The sequence below is a fragment of the Haemaphysalis longicornis genome, unplaced genomic scaffold, assembly GCF_048455015.1.
Source record: "Haemaphysalis longicornis isolate Haplotype H1 unplaced genomic scaffold, Haemaphysalis longicornis Haplotype H1 scaffold_1, whole genome shotgun sequence".
Classification (NCBI taxonomy): Eukaryota; Metazoa; Arthropoda; class Arachnida; order Ixodida; family Ixodidae; genus Haemaphysalis; species Haemaphysalis longicornis.
This window is the reverse complement of record NW_027526203.1, coordinates 2765357-2787568: the sequence shown is the minus strand read 5'-3', so window position 1 is coordinate 2787568 and position 22212 is coordinate 2765357. Positions and strand designations below refer to the sequence as shown.

The 22212-nt window shown below is 50.9% G+C and overlaps 1 protein-coding gene across 1 annotated transcript; it reads left to right on the top strand.

Moving 5' to 3' along the window:
* Positions 1-3096: 3096 nt before the first annotated feature.
* Positions 3097-21185, top strand: LOC144136797 (uncharacterized). The gene is made up of 2 exons (XM_077687538.1): positions 3097-4422; positions 21102-21185. The coding sequence occupies exons 1-2, from the start codon at positions 3097-3099 to the stop codon at positions 21183-21185; spliced, it is 1410 nt and encodes a 469-aa protein (XP_077543664.1).
* The last annotated feature ends 1027 nt before the right edge of the window (positions 21186-22212 follow it).

The window sequence follows — 22212 nt, the reverse complement described above, 5'->3', positions numbered from 1 at the left end:
GCTCCCGTTGCAACTCTCTCTCCCGTCCCGAGCTCTGCTCGAACTCTCGGACTCTCCTTCGCTGAACCCCGGGTTCTGCCGCAGCCGTGGAGACTCCGCTCCCTGGGGCCTCTCACTGGGATGTCGCCCCCTCCTTGAAGTAGCCGCCCCGTCGTCCGCCGAAAGCCATCTCGACCGATCCTGGTCACGGCACCAGTTGACAATGACGTCGATGTGACGATGGAAGTTGATGTGGATCGATCGCTCTTCGATGATGTCGTAGTCGACGATAGATGGCTCGTTGGTCGAGGGCACGTAGCAGACGACTGACTTTTCAAGGAATATTTACAGTTTATTTACAAGTACAACTATGTACAGGGCATGTATTAGCCACTCAACATTGAGCCGAGCCCGCAACCTGCGAGACTCGCCTCGCCTCTCGATCGACCTGATCTCTCAGATCTCCTGATCTCTGACCGACCCTAAACAATGCACAACACTCGGTTTTTGATCACAAAAACCCCGCCTCTAAAGTGGGCGTTTAAGAAAGAGTGAAAATCCCTCCCAAAATGGTTCAAAATCAGCACTCATTGGCCACAATTACACCCAATCACGGATACATTCATTCCCACTCACGTGACCCCACGCTCTCTCTCCACCCGGGTTCCAGCAACAAACAAACCAAAATGGAGCACTATAGAACGGCACAAACCCGGTCGAGCGGTAAACAAGCCGTTTCGAAGAACGCGTGTCTCATACCACGCCGAAGCCTTTAAGGTCATAAATTTCGCTTTTCTGTGACTGAGCACGGAATCTACCGCGTCTGACACTCGACTTCCGCGAAGATGACGGTTCACGGAAACCCCGCTGCGCCATGAGTGCGAACCCGTGTTCTATAGCCTAGCCCTCTATGGGGTGGCTGGACATGGACGTTTGACGAAATGCGTACCGGAGCAGGGAAGCAAATGACAAAGGCGGCAGTGCTGTCCCCGGGTCTTAAGAACCCGTAATTTACTGCCGCCACGTGCCGAACAGAGTGCGCGTCTGGCATTCTGACTTTTCGACTCTTAACGATTCCTGAAACCAAAGGCAGCAGAGTTAGTTGCCCGTCCGCCGGAGACAGTAGCGACACACACACTTATAAATCTTGACCCCCTCGCTCCCGGCCATTACTTTGACACTTCGTTTCACCGTGCGGTTGGACCCTCGTCGCTAGCGCGCTCCGGCTGCACCCTCTGCAGCGCTGCTCTGCGAGGTGGCGCAGTACCCATTCACGGCTGCGGTCACGGCGCCGGGCCGACTTCGAGCGTCCCCGGCATCCTTACAACAATGAGCGGGAGCGCCAGGCGCGCCACTTCTCGGAACCTGCCTCATGCGTCCCCCCGACTACACGAAGAAAACGCTTCCCCATCGTCGCGTTCCGCTCTGCCCATTCATCTCCTCGTCCCAAAAAGGCGGGAAAAGAAAAACGAACGACCGTAAAACGAGCAGCTGGCGATCTTTGCCAATTAAGAAGGGTGCTCGAACATAACAGTCCCTAACACCGTAAAGTACGGCGCCATGATTGTGCGCTGCAGCCTTTATAGACAACACCACGAAGTTTGCCGCTGTTGCGGTAAATTAGGACACCGGGCAGATGTTTGCCCATACCCAGAGACTAAAGTGTGCTTTGCGTGTGGGAAGCCTAACCCAGATCAAGCGCACGAAGCTACGTGCAAACTCCGCTGTAAGCTATGCAACGGGGCTCACCCAACTGGCGCCACGGGTTGCCGCAACAGATATAAGATGCCCCACGTCGTAACTCAACGACGCTGGGAGAAGGAACAGCAAAGGTCGGTTATTAAGAAACAGATGCCGCAGTCGACAGTGGAAAATTTTCCACATCTGCAGCCGAAAGCCCGCGAAAACACACAAAGGGCGAACGTCAGCGCTGACGTGAGAGCAGCTGCAGGCAACGGCCTGGAGAACAATAAGAACAGCCAAGCAACGCCGTGCACAGGCAATATATGGGCCACGGTGGCTAATGGAACTACGGCTCCTCGCTCTAACAACAACGCCTCGGATCCTCGAGTCAGACAGCTCGAGGCGGAATTACAGCAAATGCGCGGAGAGAATTCTCGCCTGCGGGAAAGAATGGCTGAACAAGACAGCCTCATCCAGGAGTTGAACCGGAAGGTCGAGATGCTCCTGGTCGGCGAACACAGGCAAGTGCCCCAGCCTCAGGCTTTCCAAACACTACCACCCCCGAGAACGGCCTTGCCGGAACCCATCGTGGAGGCTTTGCCCAAACACAGTCCTACCACCACCTATACTACGACATAAGATAGCTCCCCGGAAGAGATTATAGAAGATATGTCAGCGCCTAGGGCGAAACGAAGGGCCTTAAAGGCCAAGAAACGCGCACTACGACGCATTAACGAACGACCCACTTGGCAGGATGAAGACTCTGACAAGCAGGCTGAGTCAATCAACAGGCGGCTTTTAACCATAGAAGCCACAATGGCAGACATGGTCGTCAAATTCACCGACCTGGAGGCCCGGGCTCCATCATCAAACATGGAGGCACGGTTTGCAAGCCTAGAAAAGGTCCTCACTTTAATAGAGAAGAACTTAATGGCACCACAGCAACGAACAACCAGTCAACCGTAATGACCAGGACCCCGCCAACGGAATTGATAATATGGCAATGGAACATGAACAGTACTCACGGAAAGAAGGCAGTGGTCATTCAAGCCATCAAACACGCTACAAGACAACCGGACATAATCCTCCTGCAAGAGACACACTGTGAAGTCTCCCCGAAGATACCAGGGTACCGCTCCTACGCTACCTCAGTCCCAAAGTCCACAGAGAAGTGGGCCCGGTCAAGAGGGGGAGTCTGTACCCTGGTAAAGAAGGGAATAGTATACTTGGAGCACGACCTCAAGCATACGACGAACACCGAACATCTTACGATTGAAGTGGTCGTCGGCAAGAGGAACAGGAAGCACAAGGAGCACATCTACATCACTAATATCTACACCAAGCCTAAGTACTCATCACAGCGCTACGGCACCCGTATTCGCAAGATCAAGCAGCTTGCGGGGGACAACACTACATTGATCTGTGGCGACTTCAATGCTCAACACCACATGGGGCTACCAGCGCACGACGGCGAAGGGCCGGAACCTCATAGAGGAGACCCAGGACGCCGACTACCACCTCATCAATGACATATCCACTCCTACCAGGCACGGCACGTCCGTACAACGGGACACCAACCCCGACCTGGCTTTCAGCAACAACACGAAAGTGCGGTGGCGAAACACCCTGGAGACACTCGGCAGTGACCATTGTGTAATCGAGATCATTATCCCTCTCAACAGTCACGTTGTCCCTCGCCGAACACAGAAACTCACGGGCTGGAACAGGTTCCGTACCAACCTGGAGACCATTCCCGACCACATCGACGACATAGAAGAGTGGACGAAGGCACTTCTCACCGAGGCCCAGCGAGCTACCACGGAGCTAGAGACGACGGACGACATGCCCAACATGGACAGCCGGCTAGCGCACTTACTTGAGGCACGGAACTCACTAAAGCGAAGATGGAAGAGTCAGCGGCATAACCGCAAGCTCCGCAAGCGCATAGCCCTACTCAACCGAGAAATTGAAAAGCACTGTGCCGTGCTGTGTCACCAACAATGGCATGCGATCTGTCAGGAGGCAGACGGTCAAATACATAAGAGTCGCACATGGCACTTACTCCGTCACCTGCTGGACGACAGTCAAACCAAGGGCACGCAACAACACACCCTGGCACGTACCTTGCTTAAAGCTCGAAAAGAGCTAGGTGACGACGAGGTGTGCAAGCGCCTCAACGACAAGTATCTACCGGCAACGCCACCCTCTTCTCTACCGAGTTACACGGGCGACTCCAACCCTAAGCTCGACACAGACATTGAAGAATGGGAGGTACGAGCGGTCTTACAGAAGATCAACAGCAAGTCCGCGGCGGGACCCGACGGTGTCTCTAACAAGGCGCTACGCAACCTCAGCGACGGGGCGATCACAGCACTCACAAAGTTCTTCAATCACTGCTGGCGAAACGGAGCCTTACCCCGCAAGTGGAAAGAGGCACGGACAGTACTCATCCCCGAGCCCGGCAAACCACCAAGCATCGAGAACCTTCGCCCGATTTCACTAACATCGTGTATCGGCAAGGCCTTCGAGCACGTGCTGCTCAACCGGTGGCAAGACTACCTGGAAGAGAACAACCTCTACCCGGATACCATGCTGGGATTCGGGGCAGGGCTGAGCACACAGGACGCCATGCTCCTCATCAAGCACGAGATCATTGACAAACCGTCGACGACCACAAGCCCCATGGACAACCGGGCCATACTCGGTCTCGATTTGAAGAGTGCCTTTGATACCATCCACCACTCGGCGGTTCTACAGCAAGTCTCCCACCTCAACATGGGAGAACGGACATTCAACTACATCAAGGACTTCCTCACAGCTCCTACCACCACCACCATCGTGGCAGGGGATCTGGAGCTACCGACCAAGACGTTGGGGAGCATAGGCACACCGCAGGGGGCCGTGATCTCGCCGACGCTGTTCAACCTAGTCATGATTAGAGTGGCCGAACGCCTCCGCACCCTCCCGAAAGTCAAAAACACGATCTATGCCGATGATATCACCCTCTGGGTGACGGGTGGCAGTGACGGCGAGATCGAGGCGTCCCTGCAGCAAGCCATCGACGTCGTTGAAGACCAACTGCAAGGCACGGGCCTCCAGTGCTCCCCAGCCAAGTCAGAACTGCTCGTACTACTGCCACGCCGCAAGTTCAGATCCGACAGCGCACCTGACATACAGCTCCATGCGGGTGACGGTACTACCATCCCAAGAGTCAGCACCTTGCGTGTCCTGGGCCTCCACATCGAAGAGCTACGCTACAACGGCCACACCGTTAAGCTACTGGATTCCAAGGTCTCCAGAGCCATAAGCTTAATTAAGAGGATTTCAACCAAATACGCTGGCATGAGAGAGCACAACCTGCTCAAACTCGTACAGTCTTTCGCCATCAGCCACCTGGCCTATGTCGCGGCCTTTCATGACTGGACCGACCTCGAGCGTAGAAAGCTGGAGGCGCTCATACGCAAAGCACACAAAGCTGCACTTGGTCTTTACAACCACACAAATAACGAACGGCCCCTTGAGCTAGGCGTGCATAATACACTAGGCGAGATAGTCGAGGCGCAGCAAACCGCGCAGCTTACACGTCTCGCGCAGACCCGAATGGGCAGGGCAATACTACAAAGGATAGGATATCAACCGAGGCTGCAGGAAGGTAGGGACTGGCTGCCGCTTCTGCGGGACCTACTGCGCAAGCTGCAGGTCGCCCCACTTCCCCGCCACATGAGTCCAGGGGAGAACAACGAAAGACGGCTCGCTCGAGCGCGGGCACTTCAACCACTCACTCCAAAGACATCGGGGCCTTCTACGTGGACGTGGCCTGGTACCCGGACCGCAAGAACACGTACGCCGCCGCCGTCGTCACAGCCACCACCGGTGAGCTCTACACGGCCGGCAGCATCGTGGCATCATCCACTGAACAAGCGGAAGAGCTGGCCATCGCGCTGGCTCTCTCCAACCCTAACTGCACCACCGTCCTCAGCGACGCCCGGACGGCCGTCCTGCGTTTCGCTGAGAACAAGGTGCACCCGAGTGTTGTGAGGGTATGCGGGGCCCTACGGTCATCACAGACAACGGTGTGCATCAAGTGGTTCCCAGCCCACATGGGCACAGTGGGACCCGAAACGAACCGCAACGAGGACGCGAACCGGATGGCGAGTGCGCTCACTAGACGCAACGCCGGCTCGGTCTCCCCTCCTCTAGCGGACGATCACGACAACGAAGGTGAAGACTTCAACCCGATTACTACGTACGGGGAGGGGGAGGTTCCCGTTTGAATCCATTCCCATTTCACCCTTCCCGCTTGTTCCCTCCCGTTTCAACCCGGCGCAAAACGCCCTTCCCGTTTCGCCCTTTCCCACTTGGCCCGTTCCCGTTTGAACCCGTTCCCATTTGTTCCTTCCCATTTCAACCCGGGGCGAAAGAACCTTCCCGTTTCGTATTTTCCTATTTAGCCCGTTCCCCGAATAACGTACCCAGTTTATGAAACGTTATAAAAAATGTTTTCATATTGTTTTTCATTTATTTCCGTTTGTTCACAGCCGCTGCGATAGCATGCTCAGTACATCCAGAGGGATGTAGCCCGAAAGAACCCATTCCCGTTTGACCCCTTCCCGTTTGAACCCATTCCCGAAACGCCCTTCCCGCTTGACCCGTCCCGTGTGCGCCCGTTCCCGAAACGACCTTCCTGCTTGGGCGCTTCCTGTTTCATCCCGTTCCCAAAACGCCCTTCCCGTTACAACCCGCTCCCAAAGCGCCCTTCTCATTTGAACCCGCATCGTTCCAACCCATTTGTATTTCTGAAAATATGCGTTACCGTCTTCGAAACTGTTCTCCAAAATGTGCTTACAAGCAACGGGTCATGCACTGAAAACTTGAATGCAGGAAATTTTCCGGAATCGACCGATATTTCCGGCCGAATGCCTCCGGCCGAAAGTTTCTGAATGCCTTAGGCCGACACTGCTCTTTTGACACAAAATTTGTAGCGGCGAAAGTGTACTAGAAAGATACCCAATATCTTGAGTAATGCACGCATTGGATTTTTCTGCAGTTGGTGTTCGTACGTGCGGCAGAAATTTATTTATGAGCCTCTAGTATGCTCATTGTTTGGAGCGTAGCTTTGTCTTCGGGTTCGCGAGATCTAGATGAAAGATGTCCGTAGGAGAGACTTAAAAAAAAACATGTGCATAAATCTGAGAATTGGCTACTAATGCCTTTCCTGCGTGAGTAATGGGCAGATTTTTTATTTATTTACCGATACTTTAGGGCCTGGTCGGGCTCATGCAGGAGTGAACAAAAAAACACATCAGTATTGGTTGGCGTAGTTTAAAAACGCCCCACACAAATAAGTAAAATACATAAATATGTAATAGACGCAAAGAGGTCCGAACGCAACGGGGTCCGAACAACGATATGCATTCGTAATGTATTCCAATTTTCAAACACCACCATTCAACCAGAACACACATTTCCAATACGTGGGGAAAATTCTTCTAATGATACCGAGTTCCTGTTCGTTCACCTAACTTATTCCAGTAAGAAATTGCCCGAGGAAACAAAGAGAACTTTCGAATAGTAATTCAGCTGATTGGCTGCCTAATATTCTTACTATGATGTCTTCTCGCTAAACGTCTGAAAGGCCCTTGGAGGTAGTATTCCCGCGACAATTTTAAGTTTCTGTAGTAAAAAAAAATTAGGCTAGAGACGACTCTGCGCTGCTTAAGTTTCTGAAGATTTGTTCTATTATGCAAATTGAGTATACTAGAGTGACGGGAATAAACAGAATCAATAAAACGCAAAGCTAAGTTTATAATTTTCGCCGCTTCTCATGACTGCGATTTTTTATAGCCAGATGTGACATATGTATCCAGATAGGTAGGGTTACTTTATTTTTATACATCTTTTTATCTTTTATAGTTTTCATCTGTTTCTTTTCGACATTGATGTACACTTGCGCTATTATAACGATTAAATGTGTTAGCCCGCCAAATACGATTTCTTTCAAAGTGAGGGTGTTTTTTCGATTTTTTATTTGTGCTTCCGCGGCGCTTTTGTACACATATTGTACTGTCAAGTTTCGACACTACGAACCGCCACCCTTCCGATTTCAGGAAGTTTGCTGCCAAATTAAAATTATTTCCGCCAATTTCTTTAGAAATTGCTTGTGGTTACCGGGCTAAATAAAACGCCGGCTTTCATTTGGGACAGAGAACATATACGCGACAAAAATCGGTTGTCTGTCCCTTTAACAATAAATTGCCAGTGAATAATTAAATTACCACTAAATTGCCGAGCGCGTGCCTCGCGGCGACCGCCGAGCGTCCCCAGCAGACGCAAAGGCTTTAGCAAACATTTACACCATCTTCCCGCGAGGGGAACCATGGGTAGATGCGACGCATCGTGGGGTTTCCGTTGCGTTTCCGTTATGTTGTTTCCATTTAGCGTGTCCATTTGTTGTTGTTTCCATTACATTACGTATGATTCCCCCGACCATCGCGATAGCAGGCCTGATAGTCTCCATTCAAATCATCGGTGGTCATCGGATATCATCGGAGCGGCGGAACGACTGAGCGGAGCGGCGCAGTTACCGCGTTTATATGTTCCGCGCGTTAACGGTGAGGGAAATGAGAGAGAGCAGCGCATGCGCATGTGTTCGATGTTTAACCGAGTGCTAAAGCGCGCTGACGCACAGCTGGCACGGCGACGGGAGCGAGCGCTAACACGCAGATGGCGCTGCGGTGAGAGCGGCGTTAGCGCGCAGCGGGCGCGGCGAGGAAAAAGGGGGAGGGATGCGGACTACGGACGACGGAAGACGCCGGAGGGACAAGGCGAGTTACAGAGATGCGTCGCATCTAAAAAAAAAAAAACTGCGAAAAGCTTAAAGAGCGAGAAAATGCCGAGCGCTCGTGAGCGCGTGCCTCGCGCCGACCACTGACCGTCCCCTGCTCGCGCCCTGGACAACAAAACTGGGTGCATACTACCGCTTAGAAAATTTCGCTCGAAAAATTTGATCTTGGGAAAATAGGCTACGGTCGAACAGCAGGCGACGAGCGGTAAATTACCGATACACGGAATTACCACGTACGTCACTTGCGCTACTTACTCATGGCGCTACGTGAAGGTTGAAACTATCGCGGATCCCTTATTCCCTGTAACGTTTGGCAAACGAAAGAATGCGTAGTACTTCCATAAAAGCCCACCGAACGTCCAGAATAAAAGAAAAACACGGGCGCGCAAAGCACGAACAGCAGACTCAAAACTCGTCCCACACGATAAAGTACGAGCTGACCGATGCAGTGCGCCTTAACTACCAGCAAGCAGGAGTGCGCGGCTCCAAATACAGGGGTAGAACATAGCTCACTTTGGGACCTTTTTAGTTCTGCACATATTATTCGTTTCGTGACTATGTATGCGATCTAGCTATAATATTACTGCGCGAAGGGAAGTCGACACTCGCAAGCAACTTCACGCAGGGCTCGAATCCTGCTTCCGTTGAGAAATAAAAAGATGTGTGCGCTATTTCTGTGGTCGTCCTCGTATCTTCTTTGTGCACAGCAAGTTACACGGCAGTATTTAAGTGTCTTGGACAAATATAAATGCCGACGTGCGCGTCGCTAACCCCGGCCTATCATGTATACTGCGGTATCCGGAGATCAGGGAATCCCCCAACATGGTGGAAGCACACGCGGTTCCCGCAAGAGGGCACCCGTTTTTGCATAAGGTCTATTTCTGGAATGAACTGGGATGGGCATGGGAAAAGTTGTATGTACATTGGAGGTTATTAAGCATTTAATAAAGAAAATTCAAGCTTTTGGACCTGGTTTCTGCTGTTTCGTCACCGTACTTTGCAACACGTAATCTGTATTAAAATTTGTAATTTGTAGTATCAAAAATTTGTTTTCAGCAGCCACATTACTATTCAATACGTCGCTTTTTCAAGCTAACTCGGTTCATTGGCGTGTGTTGCTAGTTCTTTTTTAACTAACACAAACATACTGGTTAAAGATTTATAAGGCTTAATGTTATAATTTTTAGTTTTTTTAGTAAACTTGAGGACCTGTACTTGCTGCAAACTTAAATGCTTTTCTGATAACATGCCTTGAAGCGCGCTCCACGTTTAATAAACCCCTATTGTAGCTTGTCTAGGTCACTGTGTGGAAAAACGCGACCCACGTCGTTCTCAGTGGAGGTCTATTTTCGTTGCACACACAGTCTCATACATGTCACGTCGCAAATATTTCATAATGAATTAACAGTGTACTTTCTACAGCATCAGTTTCATCGTCCTTGGCATTAGCTGGTTGCGTACGAGCTGCGGGTCGCGATGGTAGCAACTACCTAGACGCGCCGGTGACCCCGGGAACAAGTGAGATCATGCATATCAATTCCCACAATCCGCTCTTTACAGGCGGAAGAAGCGATAATCTCCCTCACCATTACACAAACCTATGTAGAAATAATCACCAGATACAGACAGCAAGCATGTAGAACATTCTCCAGCGATTTGATATCACAACCTGCCAGAGCAATTTTTCTCCAGCATCCTCCCCAACATCCCGAAAGGATTATTTGGGCTCCAGCCCACTCCGCCGTATCTGTAAACGAAGCAGCCAATCAGTGTTCTCGAGAGTTGACCCACCGGGCAAGCCAAGAGCAGATCTTCCCCCTCTTGTCGCTCCAAGAAATCACCCAGCATTACCGTCTGGAACGAACACTATATCCCCCTGCGCACAAAAGCCTACAAGAGCGCCATCTCCGAGGCATTCTTGAAAATAAACAAATTACCCCACCCCCCTAGAGCCCACATTCTGGTCGCTACCCGATCCTCCTCGCAATGCGGCTTCTGCGAGGCTCCGGGCACCCTCTACCATACCATTTGAGACTGTCATAAGAATCCCCACCGACCCCCCCCCCCCCCCTGCCCTTCCCCTCCCCTGAGCACTGTCCAGCTCGGGCCCTGAGGACCAGACTTGGCTGGTGCAGAGAGCCCAAGACGCCGGACGGACTCAAGGGGTCTTGGAAGGAGGACTCTTCAACAAGGCTGACTGCTTTAGAGACACGTTTATTCCTCCTCCTCCTCTTACTCTTTCTCCTCCACCTCCTCCTCCTCCTCTTCCTCCTCACCATGCCGCTGCGTTCCCCAGCCTGCAAGATGTCATTTGCCATCTCCTGCTGCTGCCGATCATAACAACCACTGTTGAGCGCTAGTTTTCGGCCCTCAACAGGGTTTCGTCGCCAGAAAGAGGCCGTCTTGTTCGCAAGCATGGGAGTGAGCTGATGAGCACGACTATTGGAGTTCCGGAGGCATCCGACGCCAGAGATGCTATTGACGTTTACCGACGTGTTTTTAATGATTTCATCGCAAAAGCGGTGCAGTGCTACATCAAAAACTCTAGGCGATTTTAATTAAGGTGCGGCGTTCTGAAGGTTTTGTCCTTAAAAATGCGGACATTTTCACATTTTTATTTTCAGAGTCAATGTTTGCTTCTTTCGTTAGCAATAATAACGCTTTGATGTGTTTCTGTAGATTTATAAATAAAATTTTACGTTTTCGAGATTCGAAGATTTTTTTCGGAGTTTTATTTGGCCCATTGCCATAAGTCCGGTCTTCGATAGATTTCATTATTAGCGAACCTGGATTATTAGCGTTGCTTTCAGTTGCTTTCACGCTGCGTCAAGAAAGAAATTTCCAAATTTAGTGATAAAAACTACCATAAATAACACATTGACTCGTCAGAGGCTACTGGTACAGAACACGAACAAGCCCGCGAAGGAGTACGGGCAAAGAATCTATCGACAAGTTTTCACCCAAAATTACTCACCCAAGCTGCCACCCAAAACTGAGGCCACGTTTGACTTGAACTGAGTGTAGTAAACGGACATAAAATTTACATTCCTCGTTGATTCGGGAACGTTCTTTATTTACAACTCAGACCTTTGAAGAAGCTCTTTCAGAATCTACATTCAAAATTGGCAGCTTGGCGAGGCGAGGGGCTACGGAAGGTTATCCTGGCGTTTTAGTAAATTGTGAGCGTCAAAAGACAATCGCTGCCCGCTTTATGAGTGCTGCATAATTCGTGTACTCCCTAAACAATTTTTTTTCAAAAACTTAAATCTCGTCTTTAGCCCTGGCAGCTAGTTTGAAACGCTGCTTATGGTCAGGCATTTATTGGTCAGAAATGGTCAGACATTCGAAAACTCAATACTGACCTTTCTCGGAAAAAACTGAATGTCTAAAGATTACGTGCTTTTTCAGATTAAATATATAACACGGCCTCCCAGGTGTACGTAGAGAAAAAAGGGAAACATGAGTCACGGGGATGAGAATTAGTTAATAGACATCCATTATTTAACTAGTGGAATAAAAATGAAAAAAATGGAAGCGGCTTAGCTCAGCTAAACTCGGATATGCAAAGCAAAAGCTTGGCTTAGTCTGGTTGAGTCCTGGTTTCGCTGGGTTAACCTTTGATGTAGCTGCATTGCCGACCACGGCTCAAAGCCGTTCGGTCCTGTGCAACGCTCACAGGAGGAGGCCCGGCCGTGCTTTCATTCTCGGCGAACGGGGCGTTTCTCTTTCATGGCGAATGCGGCGCAAGATGAGTCACATCGCCCGAGTATCCCCAGAGGCGCATGCATGGGAGGCTGCGGGTTTGGTCGGCTGTCGATCAGCTGAGCGGCCGCTCCGTCGCCACCGCAACGGGAACGGCCGCGATGTGAGCAGAACGACTTAAAATGGAGCCTTGTGCTCAGAGCCGACAGCGGGTCCAGCGAATCACGTGATGCACTTGGGAGTGTTGCCGGGGGGTGTGCCTCCGGTCAAAAAATTAACTTGCGCATCCTCCGCGAAGCCGCTGGAGGAATTACTAAAGCTTGGCTTTAACAAACAGTTTCTATTCGCCCCGAGCGCTAACAGAGTCGGCCCCTGGCGGCGGCGGGACGAACCGCTCCTAGTGTGGATGGCGCTCTCGCGTCGTCTGCTTTTTCACGTTGCGTGCGGCGCAAGACGCGTGCTGCACACGACGAAACAACCAATATGTGTGCTCGTTTGGCAGTAAGCAATGACATAGTTACCTCTGCTTGTGCATTTCCTCTAGAAACGCAATAATCAGCGGCCGTTGCGGGTTAATGCGCTGGTTTAATTCCGCGAAACATCTTCGCCGTGGTCACCGCGGCTTGAGTGTGAACATCAATTGATTCCACACATACCACTTTTCCTATTGCTGAGTGCAGTCGTCTGCCGTTTCGGGAACGTCGAAGGGTGCTTTTTGAAGGTGGCGTGGTGATTATTTAAAGGATAAAAGTTTAGTACGCGAAACGGGTAAGAAGCGACAAGACCTGTGCATACGCGTGCAAATTCCACACCCTTGTAAAACTGCGCTGTGTCCTTATAGAAGAAACAAACAAAAACATTTACACTGCACACGACCCCTGAGCTATCGCCCATACATTACCGGACACGTATTTTACACCAGCAAGCGCCTGTGTGATCGTGTCCTTCCCGTATATTTCTAAAATAAATACCATTAGTCGTGTTTATACTGAGGAGGAGGAATAAACATTTATTCAACTGTATCGAGTTGCTAATTTTACGTATTATTTAAAATACGTTTCTATGGATGCGCTAGAGTATTTAGGGGGGATTTTTGGTAAAATTAAGCAGTTGTGAGTTTGCGTCTGTCATGTGGTATTTCGTGTGTCATTTTCATATATATCATTTTCAAATCCGACATGAATCACCTTGTCCAGAAACGTGTCTCACTCAGCATAACCAAATGCCTAATATGGTCACGTCTTAACCTCTTAAGGTGGACCTAAGTTTAAAGAAAGAGGAGAAAACGTGTAATATAATGCACGTTGTTGCCCACATGTGTGAGGGGTGTGTGCCTTGACTCGCTGATTTTTTCTTAATTTTTTCCCACAATGCTTGCTTTCAATACATTTTTGAAAAAGGCGAACCACAATTTCTGGACAATCTCGGACCAAAGGGGGGTTAATTAATTTTGAAAATACGTGTTAAAGTACTGCTTTTTCACCGCTACAGAACACAACTCCTAGTGTAGTTTCGATTGTCAGTATTGATAACCATAGTTTGGCTTTTCGCGTTACATGCGTTCTCTTCTCTCTGTTCTTGCAACGTTGGCAGGACCCCCCCCCCCCCCCTCTTCCCGAAAAAAAAACAAGAAAAAAGAAATGCACAGAATTTCATTTTTTAACCAATCCTCAAGAATTAAATGCCAAGCCAAAGGCGATATTGAGTTTACAAAACAAAGTAGTTACCGGGAACCCGTTGCGCTGATTCGCAACGAGAAATAAAAAGGAAATGTTTTACTACATCTGCAAAAGCGCAACTTCGATCATTTATTGCCATCTTTAGGGTTCGTAAGTGACCTTATACGCAAGAATGCAAACACATGTCGCTGTTGCAGGCACCTGTTAGATTTTAAAAGGAACGATGGTCAACAGAGCAGCCGTAACAGAAAATTTGTGCTCACTGTGAGGTCCCAGAAGCTTGGTTTGCACACTGTAAACCTGCTTGTCACTTTGCTAAAACCTAGCTAAACATGAGATGTTGATTGTACTGCGTGCGTTGACAATTCAATTCGCAAGTTCACTTGCGACGAAAGCCGTAAATAAGTGATCTGAAACCGTTATTCATCAATTTGATTGATTGATTGCAGGTTTTAACGCGCCGACGCAACGCAGGCGATGAGGCGCGCAGTAGTGGAGGGCTCCGGATTAATTTTGACCCCCTTGGGATCTTTAACGTGCGCCGAAACCTCGCACACACGGGCGTTTTTGCTTTTCGCCTCCATCAGAAAAGCGGCCGCCGCGGCCGGGAATCGAACCCGTTATTCATCAAACCTTCAGAGTCGCTAAAATTTAATTTAAAAGACCCGTTAGAGCGGTTACATTTATATCTCTGCGTTGATCAAAATTCAGTAATTTTATGTTGCCTTTTGAACCCACAAAAAATATCGTAAGCTCTTAGAAAGAATTTCGGGGCAGTTAAGTAGTGTTACCATTTCAGGGCATCCCACAAATGCAAGAATGCGTCATGCTACCATTGAAAGCGATTGAGATTGCCGTTGTAAACTGAATTTCAGAGATCGAGGATTCCTGATTTGTTTCTAATTATGCTTTTATTGAAGGCTCAAAGCCATAGTCTGGAAAGATCGAGGTTGCTACGAGCCACAGCGTACAAGTTCATTGTCACAATTACGGCAATTCTGAGATTCCCGATGAGCCGTCGCTTTTTTTGGCGTAGTAATGAAAACTCACTGCCGCTTCCATGCTTTACATTGAACGTTGAGGAACCAAACTACAGCATATTACTCTTGTTTGCACCTTTCGTGCGCACATACTGCGAGAAAAAAGCACGAAGCGCGCCCACAGTGTGCATTCTTACGGGCCGCTCAGCGGAGCATCCACACTAGCAGCGCGACGGTGTCGCCACCTACATGTCGAGCTCGCGGCGAATAGGCTCCGTGCAGTCAAGTTTTCCGAGCGAGCGCAGCGCCATCTACCGCGCCTCCGCGCAACAGTGGGTAGGCCGAGCCTCACCGTCCTGGCCAGCCGCCTGCTTTACACACTGTGCCCGCGCCCTTGCAAAGGCGTCTATCAACTTAGGTGCGCTATAAGTGGCTTAAGTTTGTGGGATACGCTGCAATGGCGACAGCATGGAGTGTTATCGACTGAGAGGCGTTAAAAGAAACAAAGCCCAGAAGGAAAGCTACCGCCTTCGCTGCCCTGAATCGTCCGAGTTGGGAAGGCTGGTCACAGCCTCACAGGCGGCACATGCCTCCGTGAAATTTTTAGAAAATACAACGGCGATGACTACCAAGCAGATTACATGCTGCTGTCAAAGTAAAGTATATCGGTTTGCCAGCTGTCAATAGTCGTAAGCTTACAATAAATTGCTTGGTTTCTCTGCATCGTGAATGCGTCTTCCGCGGCGTTTATAATGAAAATTCATGCGGTACGTAACACTCAGCCGTATTTTAATTGTAAGAGAACTAATTGATGGCTGCAACATCTCACCCCTTTTTTTGGATAAAATATGATTGTTTTTAAACAAAGTAGCGCCATTTGTTTGAAAATAAGCTGTCAAAAAGTCGAAATACCTACGTCAGTACAAGATATAAAAGCAATGCATGTGGGATTTTTGCACTGCAAATAAATGCTGTTCAATAAAACAAAGTCGCTTTAACGGGGCTCACAACAGCAACATCAGACAACAATAAAAAATAAACGGAGTTTATGATTATTCTAATATTTGGAGGCCCTGCGTACCCCGTAAAAAGGAAGAGGTAGTCTTAAAGGAGCCATGAAGAGAAAACAAAAGTTTGTTTTATTCGAAAGATTAGGTGTTTCATAGTACCCCAAGCGCTTTCCCGGAAGCAAATGATGCTTTATTCACTGAGAAATAAGGCAATTTAAGCCAAAATTTTAAATCTCCCGCTAAAATTGAACATTCCGTGACGTGTACAATGGCGTCATAGAGCCGGTCCATGAAACAGATACTTAGTATGTCGACTCCATATAGCACCCACACGCGGGAGTCGATCGAGACGGCGGCCATTTTAAAAATACTAGTAAAACCTAGTGCACCCGCAGCCCTAGTCATGGAATCGCCTGATCCGGAGAACAAAACTCTCGCCGAGGAGCTCGGGCTTGCATTTAACAACCTCACACCACAAAAACGCTCAATGCTTCTAAGTGCACGAGCGGCAAGAGTTGTGGGATACGCGGTGGACGGGAAAGCGACCATGCCGCGATAGCCACAACAGACGAACGCCCAGCCGTCGGCACCGCTGCCTCGTCAGCCCCGTCGCGACGGACGAATATAGACTGGTACGTATGTGCCGTATTTTGATTACGGTTAATAATAGTTCAACTTCAGTAGCAGTATCACTTATGCCAGTTGGCCGGTGTCGTGTATGGAAAGCCGTTCGCGCGAGCTCTCTGCTTCGACCAGAAAGATACGAACGTCAATGCGCGGTGTTTACGGCATTTTTTTCCCCAAGGTCAGAGCGATTTGACGAAGTCGGCGACGAGCGCCAGCATGTCCCAGGAGTGAGCTAACGTAAGGGTCCCTGCCGTAACTGAACAAACTGAAGTTTTCAGTGGTTGTAAACTGGAAACGAGCTCGTAACGACAGCAGCAAGCCAACACCATTCGAAACTTACGCGACGACTGGCATTATCTCGTCGCTTCTTGCTGTTCCTTACTCCCCTCGTTTCTATTTTTACCTTTGCTGGTTGGCGATATGACGGCCAACCTCCTGTGAAGGGATTACGATACGAAGCAAGGTCGCGGCTGTGCGTGCTGGAACGGTTCGTTGGCCCCGAAGAGCCTCGAACCCGAAAATTCGTCTGCGCGACGGCGAGATGTCGAGCTCGGCCGCGGCGCTAGTTTCGTACGCATTGGCGCACTCGCTTGCGAGTTCGTTCGGACCTTCAACCGTTTACTCCACCGTTCTTTGTCATAAAAAGAATGTGCAGTATGTTTCACGGGCATTTAGCTCGCTATGCAAGCTGTAAGCCCTGCCTAACATGCGTTTGCTTTTGCCGGCCTCCGCCAATCGCAGAGCTTAGCCCATGTGACGGCATAGGTTCTGTTGCGGAAAATGAGCTGGTGGGTCGCATGGTCATTTCCTTTTTTCCTAATTATGTAGCTTATTTGAGCGAAGTTTGCGTTATAAGTGGTGTCGCTATGGTTCTAACGAGGCAATCTTTCGAATGAACCAAACTTGTGTTTTCTCTTCATGGCTCCTTTAAATCGTGCACGGGCATTTCCTGGCGGGCTTGCAGCGGAACCCGTGTACGTTGTTAATGTATTCACGGAAAAGGAGACGGAAGGCACACAGGTTGAGTCTTCCTTTCGCTCATGAGGCGATACTGCTTGACCTCGTACGCGGAGCAAGAAAACGTGCTCGCTCCGTGATATCGGGGTGGGACGAACTGGCACCAGCGGAAACGAACTGTCAGGGGCGAGGAGCAGGACGCATTCTGGGAATGTTTGGCGATAATTCAAGCCATGAAATTGAAAATCGTCGTCAGGTTCGTTTCCCTGCCACAGCGGCCGCTTTTCCGATAAAGGCGAAAAGCGAAATCGCCCGTGTGTTCGAGATTCCGGAAACGTGAAAGATCCCCAGGGAGTCAAAATTAATCCCGATCCCTCCACTACGGCGCGCCTCATAGCCTGTCTGGCTTCGGCGGGTTGAACCGCACAATAAATCAATCGAAAATCACCGCCAGTTCGTTCACAGTTCTCGATGCTTCGCACCCGCCTGATACACATTGGAGCCCGCGTATTTAAGGTAATTATACTTGCTTTGAAGTCAATGCTCTAGCACGTAGCGCAGCGTGCAGACCGCATTACACCCAAACAATCGATCCTGTGAGACGGAGCACCGTACTCGCAAAACCACGGTGGTCCGATTTCAAGAATACAAACAAAACGGCTTCTCTCCTATGCTGTGAACAGCTAATTAATTTGTGCTTTCTAGCTGAAACACAAATTCACTGGAAAAAAACAATGTGGAAACGTGAAAACGTGCGCACGAAATGCTCCACCTGGTTCTGGCTATGCTGGGAAGTCAATATCGCTTGACCCCTTCCTCCGTACGCGTAGTCAACAGTTCAGTCCTTCAGTCTATTCCTAGCCCGGTGGGGTAGAATTACTGCCGTATGTTTTAGTTAATATAAAAGTTAAAAATTGCGTATTCTACATTTCATCCGGTGCCGCCAATCAGGAGCGCAACCGAAACACGAGCACGCTGGCGAGCGGCGGCCGACTCAGTATTTTTCTTTCTCCCCGATGGCGGCGCTGGGTGTCGCGGCTCAGTGTCGCCCTCTGTTCACTGCATGGCGCCTATTGTTTATCTAGCCTCCCGCCTCCCTTGCACGCCACCCCCCCCTCTTCCCCAGCCACTGAGGCGTACCCCCCCCCCCCCCCCTTTATTCGATTCCTGGGGAAACCCCTGGGAGGCGCTGAGCGCATCTGCATGAGCCTGCAGAAATCACGGGAAGCAGCACGCCATCGTCTGCTAGTCTGGCGCTCGCGAGCAGTTGTCGCTACCTTATGCTGTATTCGGGTGGTCGCTCTGATACTCCGACTCGGAGTACGCCGATGCGCCGCTTCCCCCAAACCGAGCAAGAGTCACCGCTCCCCAACCGAACGCGACCGTGGCGCCGCCGCGCGGCCAACACGGCAACTGCAAACAGCCAGGCCGGCGTAGGTGGCCTAGGTGTTTCAACAAATTGCGGCTTCCAGATCGGACGCGTTAGCTCCAAGCCAAAGTTGTGAACGTATTCCTGCACTTTGAACACAGGAAGCGGTGCGGCGAACGGTTCGGCGAACTTTGTCGCGTAAACGTGCGAGTCGTCGTCGTCTGAGCTGCTGTCCTTCTCGGCGTCGATTTCGAGCTGCAGAAGCAGCGGAGACGGTTCCCCTACACTCAATAGACGTCCCCGTTTCGACATGATGCGGAGATTCCTTCAGTAATAGCACGAGAAGCAAAAACGTCGAAATACTCCCACAACAAACCGCTGGCTAGGCCTCAGCGAACGCCACCGACTAGATAGGCAAGCGGGCGAGCCGCGCCGGCCCGCCCGCTCACGTGACCCGATCGCCTCCAGATTTCGGCGACGCTCCCACTTCGGAGTCGGAGCAGTCGGAGGCGCTCGGAGTGAGTACGACGCTCTGAGACGACCAACCGAACATACATCGAACGCTCGATTTCGACCACCCGAACACGGAGTCGCTTTCCGGAGTGCTCCAGAGCGCTCTAAAACGACCACCCGAATACAGCATTAGTTTACAACCCGTTGCTTTGTCCGCCGCCCCTCGCGCCGGCATGCACACTAAGCGGCTTTCTCAGCAGCAAGAGAATCTGCTGGATTTTATACCTTTGTATTACCGGCGTAACATGGACGATTTAAATAAAAATTCGACGTACAAAAAAAAAATTCAACCGAATCATTTGAATTATTTTGGATATGGATGCGGAACTGCGGTAAAAACACATCTTTTTTTTGCGATTGTCACTGGCGCAAAATGCGGTACGCCAGTGGTTTAATTATCAACTTAAAAATCCTTCATGCCAGGGATCTGCCACCGGGCTTTGCACCACCCGTGAAGCATCACTGGCTGAGCATGCGTCTCTGTACGGACATCCAACGGATGTGTGTGAACTGTTGTGGTTTGTTTATGTTCACTACCACGCGTGAACTATGGTGTCTTAGTCTCGTGCCACGGACATTATTGTAAAGGACCTTCGGTGCGGTGTACTAGTTGTTTTGTGAACTTGTGCGACGTTCCCTTCCTTTCCTTTGTGGAACATTGCGTAAATCCTGTGCTCTGTCGACCCGTGTAGTAGCTAACTACAGCGAGTCCTAGCAGTAACTTGTGTTTAATAAATTCTCCTTACCACTGCATGCCCACAGGCAGTGTCGCATGCGACGACGTTTAACTCTCCTCGTATTGATCACCGAGGACGACCGTGATCATCGTTCTGCTGGGTCGACTTGAGAAGACAGCACCCACGTCGTGGGGCCTCAGTGAACGGTTCCCTTGGTTTCGCCGTGATTGCAGAGGGGCGGCCCTGCGTTTTACGTTGGGGTAGCCGCTTCCTCCTGGATGCCTCAACCTACTGACCCCTAAACCACCGTCTTGGAACTAAGGACACGTCATCATGGCGTCTTGGGAGGCTGTTCAGCCACCGCCCAAAGCCCATGTCTTCTACTTCGCGCCCCGAAGGACGTCACCGTGGATGACCTGGTGGACGCCCTGGAGGGAATCGTAGGCTGCTATGGCCTGGACACCCTGATGCATCAGGGTGGTTTCAAGTTCTGCGCGGTGGCGGCTACGGCTGCTGCTGCTCGCAAGCTCACCGAGAAAGGAGCCGTCATCGTGAACGGAGTTTTGTGTCCTGTGGCCTGCATGGGCCCGCAGGTTGTACCGCCTGAACCCCGTTGTGAGTAACGCGGAGCTTGCGGCAGCACTGAGACCGTATGGGAAGGTCCTCAACGTCAGCCAGCCGGCGTGGAGGAGCCTTCAGCATATCAAGACCGGCATGCGACTCGTGAAGATGGAGATGGCGAAGGCCGTTCCTAACTTCATGAAGATTCGAGGGTTCAAGGCCCAGTTTGAATACAAAGATGTGCGGAGGGTATGCGCCCGCTGCGGCCAGACCGATCACCAAGTTAGCGCCTGCAAGACCCCCTGGTGCGGCCGCTGCTCGGAGTACGGCCACGATGATGTCAACTGCAATGCCCAGTGTCGCCGCTGCAAGGGCAACCATGCCACCGCTGACTGCCTGCGCCCCGCTCCTATGCGGATGCTGCGAGAAATTTCTCTGAGACGCCTCGCGCGCCCCCGGTCTGCAAGCTCTTGAAAGTACAAGTGACTTTCCCGAGCTGCCCCGGGTATCATTGGGCCAGCCTGCCGAGGAGTCAAGTGAAGGTGCTGATCTGGGCGTCACCCCTACCGACAGCCAAGAGATGGAATTGGAGAGCTGTCTGTAGCCTTCGGAGGAAGAGCTTGCACCTGCGGCAGAAGCCACGTCATCGCCATCGGACGATACCTCCCTCTTCACGAGCCTCAGCTCTTCCGAGAGCAGTGACCCCGCGGAGCATGCTCAGCATGAGCCAGGGCGTGCACTGGATAAAAGCATCGCTCTCCCCGGTTCCTCGAGCGGCTCGCGCAGCCGCCGGAACGAACAAAGCAAAACCGGCACGAGCGGCAAGGCAGCGGTTGGCCGTTCTAGTCTCTCCTCTAAGTCACCTGTAGCCGGTCGCAGTACGGCCAGTACCTTTGCTGCCCCGACGCCCAACATTACGGACTCCCGTCTCGTCAATCCTGTCAGCCAGGTCGCCGATCTGCAGAGTTCCCCATCTCTCCTGGAGCGGCTCGAAGCGTGCACCAAGCAAAGTCAGCCTTCTTCGGCAGACTCAGGTGATGTGGGAGGCACTGACGAGCCTGCTGGTCCCTCCCTCGTTGTGACCGACCCTCGCCTCGGCAACCCGATCAACCAGGTGCACGACTTGCTTCCCCCCCGACCCTCTCCACCGGATCGCCTAGATGCGTCCAAGCGGGCGTTGCCGTCGTCGTCAGCGGACACCGATGATGCCGACGACAACAAGAAACTGTGCGTCGAAGTCGACGTGCCGTCCGACGATAGTGAGTTTTGAGGATGGGAGGGTTAACGTGGTTTGTGCATTTATCACCTTATGCTGGTGCGTTTTCTTACTTTGAATGTCCAGGGCTTTCGGGAGTTGGACAAACAGAGGGAAGTGGTGCACTATGCTCGGGCGCAACACGTTGACCTTCTCTTTTTGCAGGAGTGCAATTTTCGTACTCCACGCGACTTTCTTTCATTTCGCGAGCGCTTTTGTGTCCAAGCTTTTTCACCCTGTCTGACAGGATGGCTTCGGGCGTAGGCGTTGTATTTCTGCGTGAGAGCTTGCGCCGCAAGGCTCATTGTACTTATGGGATCGGAGGGCGCGTGCTCGCAGTTGATTTTTTCTTGCTTGCTCGTCGCTTCCGAGCTGT